General features: G+C 40.7%; 1 protein-coding gene across 1 annotated transcript in view; it reads right to left on the bottom strand.

The window, feature by feature from the left end:
* fmnl1b (formin-like 1b) overlaps positions 1 to 4,600 on the bottom strand; it is a gene marked incomplete in the record, with an annotated part of 32,701 nt that overhangs the window by 5,217 nt on the left and 22,884 nt on the right. The window contains 7 exon segments of the mRNA XM_035658369.1: positions 906 to 1,035; positions 1,188 to 1,268; positions 2,356 to 2,424; positions 2,790 to 3,024; positions 3,143 to 3,345; positions 3,495 to 3,619; positions 3,972 to 4,205. Coding sequence (XP_035514262.1) covers positions 906 to 1,035; positions 1,188 to 1,268; positions 2,356 to 2,424; positions 2,790 to 3,024; positions 3,143 to 3,345; positions 3,495 to 3,619; positions 3,972 to 4,205 — 1,077 coding nt within the window.

Raw genomic sequence — 4,600 nt, 5'->3', positions numbered from 1 at the left:
ATTCTGTGGTGGACAAGTGTACAGTAAGTGTACAGTGTATATGTACATAATGAGAACAGGTTGTAGCTCATAAACAGGTAATATAATAATAATAATAATATATACATACTGAGATGTAAATGGTTGAGTAAGCAGGTGGAATATAGAAGGTTTGGGTACCAATAAGTTTATTACAAGTACAGTTCTGTTTATTATTATTTTTTTTTTATATATATAGTTATTTATTCTTTTGTTGCATATTTTGTAAAATATTTCTTTCATTTTTGGGCAAATTAAAACTTAATAAATCCTCCTGGTGCCTGCAGGCTTGCTCCCTCACACTGACGGTACAGTAATTATATTATGTGGTAATAATGCTGATTTAAAGGTCACGCTATGGTGTCGGGGTGAGAGGAAAGATAACCCGCACAAAGGAAAACTGATGAACAAAGTGATCTTCCTGCTGTCGTAGCTCCTCATTAACATTTTACACACACTCACATCTGCAAGTGTGACTGAATGTACGACCCATAAATCCATTCAGTTTAATACAGGACAGAACTGGCTTAAGTACTGATGTTAATGAATGTACATAATTACTGCCACATTTAGCTTTTGGTGTTGATGAATTTATATTAAAAAACCTTTTCCTTTGTTTTGTGCTGAATAATTTCACTCAAATCTGTCATATTGCCATTAAAGGAAAGACCTGGTGTTACTCTACATTTTTCTGACTGTCAACAAATCCTATGAAAAGACCAAAACCCACATTTTCTGCTCTGTGGCTCAGCCCCAAGAACATTTGTTCCCACTGAAGAAGTAAATCTTTTTACTGGTGCAGAGACTGGGGACGATAACTTCCAGAAGGAGAGGGGGGAGGGCAAAACAATCTACTACTGCTGCACCTCAACACTTCATGTGCTCACCCAGCGCCGCCTTGTCCAGGAAGTGCAGCTCTGTGTAGAAGGACTGGAACTCCGGGTATTTCTCCTGGATGATGCTGGCGATGAAGTGCAGCAATGTCTGCTTACGGTCGGTAGATTTGGTGTCTAACAGCTAGTAAACAAGACAGAAAATGATTGGATTACTAATAGAAATCCTCAATACTAGTCATAATAGTCTATAATAATAGTCACAAAGCTGTTTTGTAGTTGTAGTACAAAGAAAATAGTGACACATTGTGGAGTTTAAATGCACTTTGTACTCACCAAATCTAAACTCTGCAGGCGAAAGCCGTACGCTGCCCCTCGTTTGCTGCTGTTCATGTAGTTTCCAAACGCCAAGATGATCTTTAAATTAGAAACAGAGTCAGACACTACATCAAAATCTGCCCTTAAAGTCTAAGACACCGAAACCACTGCTGAACACTGAAGTGGTGAAAAGCTGAATATACCGGCCGACCAATGAGACGATTTCTGTGAGTGACGATGCAAAAGCTTCATGTTCAGCTTTATAAAGAGAGTTTTGTTAGAAAAACCTCATGAGGTTCTTCATTACGTCCTGGTCCTGCCCATTATTAAAGTTCTTTCTGGCAGGAGGTTCATAAAGTTTTACCAAAAGTACTCCAGGTGGGCATTTAAATTGGAGATCTTGTATCTGGGTGTCCCGTTTATATCCCAATAAAAAAAAAGAAAAAAAAAGGAATGTCAGAAAAGAACAAAAACCTCTCACATAAAACATTATATTTTAAATGAAGAACTTTATCTCATTTCTGTCTCAAACTAAATAAAATTTGCCCCAAAAGTTTCCTTCCTAAAAAGTATAAGTATATAAGTAACTATTCAACCACAAAAAAAAATTAACATCATTTTACAAAAGATTAAAAAAGCGTCCAATGGATTTTGTTTTCAGTCTTAAATCCCACCACAAACACTTTTAGTGGACATAAATAGCGACTCATCTAACTCTGAGAATTAAGTTTTTTTTTTTTTTACCAAATCGGAGTTGGTGACAGTTTTGGTTAGTTTTATGATTATCTGATTGGTAAAATGACTGGTTTTATCTATGGAGTCTGGTTGTCTGTAGCACCTATTGTTTAGATGATGCTAGTGTGACATCGAGCAAGCGAATTTTATATATATATACAGTATATATAACCTTTAAATACTGGTAAAATACAGACTTGAAATTGGCTGCTATCATTACTGCAATTATTACACAACTGAACTCTACAATACAGAGTTGGTTTTTATGCCCTCAGATTCCCATTAAAAGGGTTATTCAACTTCCAGCCTTTGCAATTAGCACCCAACTGTGCAATTTCACAAATGACTCTGTATCGCTCACAAAGACATAATGCAGAGTCAGAGTTAAAGTGCAGTCTCTAACATTACTCTCACAGCAGCTGGGGTTGTTAATAGGCGGTTCTGGACTCACCTCAAGGATTTTCTTCAGCTTTCTGGAAGATTTGATCGACATCGAGGCGGCGATGAGGGCATTCAGTTGCTGTTGGAAAGAGTTGGAAAGGTTGAGATTATTATTTGTTTCTGGACTCAGATCTAAGCTGTATAAGATTACAACAGCCTGTCATAGATAACTCTCATTCAGGGCTCGTCGTTTTAAATTTATTCAAATTTCAATACCTTTCAATACTGCCAAAACCATATTTAAGCTTTTGTTCTTCACAGAAGTGAACCAAATGCTGAAATCTATTGTGTATATATTTTTTTGTTTTCTAGCACGCCTTAAAATCAAGAAGGCGTCGCGACTCCACATGAAGCTTTGGCGACCCCCAGGTTGGGAACCACTGGTCTCTTATTTAAAATACAGTTCAAGCAACAGAATCCAGCTGAACCCCCTCCTGAACTCACGGGCTGTATGAGCTGGACGCTCTCGGGGAAATTGCCCATGAAGGTGAGAGTGCTGATGCGCTGGGAAAGCCGCGGGATCTTGCTGAAGCGCACCATGAAGCGGTCCTCCTCGCTGAGCTCGTCCAGGGGCCTGCCCTCGCAGTCGTAGTTGTGGATGAGCTTCATTTCGTACTCTGTGGGGATGAAACGCTCCAGGAGCTCAAGGAAGTCCAGGCTCAGAGCTCTCTGGTTGTACCTGTGGGGACGCAGTGAAGGTTCTTACTTGTGTACAATAATGAAACTCAATTCAGATGGAAATATCATCCAGTACAGGAGATTCTGCTGTTTTATAGTTGTATTATTTTGGTACATACGTCTCTATTGCACAGCAGATATCAGATGCAGCCATTCCTTCCTTGCGCAGGGTGATAGCCAGGTTTTTGGCCCTGTTGGGCTCCATTAGAGATACTTTACTGGGGGTCTTGTGGGCCATTTTCATCTTGAGGGTACCCAGGTTTACAGGCGTGGACTGGGCCTTGGTCTTAAACTGCTCCTCAAAAACCGCCATGTTGAGCTCCTAAGGAAGGAAAGAAAGAGAAATATGCAGAGAGAGAATTCAAACTGACGGATGTGGTTGAGGTGTTGGTGATGCAGCTAACAGACGGAGGATACAGCAGAAAAAAGCACAGACAGACTGAGACGGTGGAAACATGGCGTGGTCCAAACCTCTAAGACTTGCTCGTCGTCCAGCTCGTTGAAGATGGTTCCTGTCACCTGGTTGGATTTGAGCGCCTGCCAGTTTAACAGCGGCATGCGGTATTTGGTCTGAATGGACTTCTTAGTTTTACAACCTAGAAGAAAGAATGAAAAAAAAGGTTGTTTATTTTTTGCAATATTTTACTTAGTTTGACATCTTCAGCCATCTAAATGGCTAAAATAGCTTTTTTTTATTAAAAGTTTGGAAATAACTGTTGAATATAAATGGCATTAGTCTGCTGTAAAAGGCACTGCCTCGACGTCCAGATGGCCAATTATCAGACTAAATAACACACTGCCAGAACACATAAATGGACTAAAGCTGTTTTCCCTAAACACTGTCATAATGTGACAGTTTCAGAATTTAAATCACATAAAAATAAACAAAAAGCCTCTAAAGTTAAACCTTTTCTTTCCCACCCCCACCAGCTCTCACTGTGGACTCACCTGAGCTCCCGTCCCCTGATGTCTGGGTCGTACCACCTCCAGGAGGCAGCAGGAGTGGAGGAGCCGCTGGCGGTGGTGGCGGCGGAGGAGGAGGAGTTCTGGTTGAGCCTGGAGGTGGAGGAGGAGGAGGAGGAGGTGGAGGAGCAGTTTGCACTGTCGCAGACTGCAGAGGACCCTCAGAGAGGAGGGGGGCGTCGGCCTTGTGGTCATTACCGGAGTCTGCTTCGTCTTTAGCTGTCGGGAACAACGATGTGGTTACTTTTACGTCTGTACGTTTATAAAACCTCGAGATAAATCTTAACTTGCTGATGCTCGATGGGTCTGTTGTCTTTCAACAACTTCCTTAAAGTTTCCTACGTAATTTGGTGCTGATTAAAGGAAAAATAGACTGTATTTGGAAGAAATCTGATCAATATCTCAGGGCTATTTACACCTAAAACCTATGTTTCCACATTTCAGCCATTCAGACCTTCATCAGGGCAAATACAAAATGGCTGTTTCTTATACCTGTTGAAATGGTCACATGGTCAGACCATGTTCAGCAGAGGAAAAGTCCCACACAATGCACCTCGTGGAGCAAAAATCTCTTAAATTTCTCCTATTTTTTCTCTTAATTTTCTGTTAAGAGA

Source organism: Morone saxatilis, unplaced genomic scaffold (assembly GCF_004916995.1).
Source record: "Morone saxatilis isolate NCDOM2014 unplaced genomic scaffold, NCSU_SB_2.0 Contig1, whole genome shotgun sequence".
In the NCBI taxonomy this organism is placed as follows: Eukaryota; Metazoa; Chordata; class Actinopteri; family Moronidae; genus Morone; species Morone saxatilis.
This window is presented reverse-complemented; position numbering and strand designations above follow the sequence as displayed.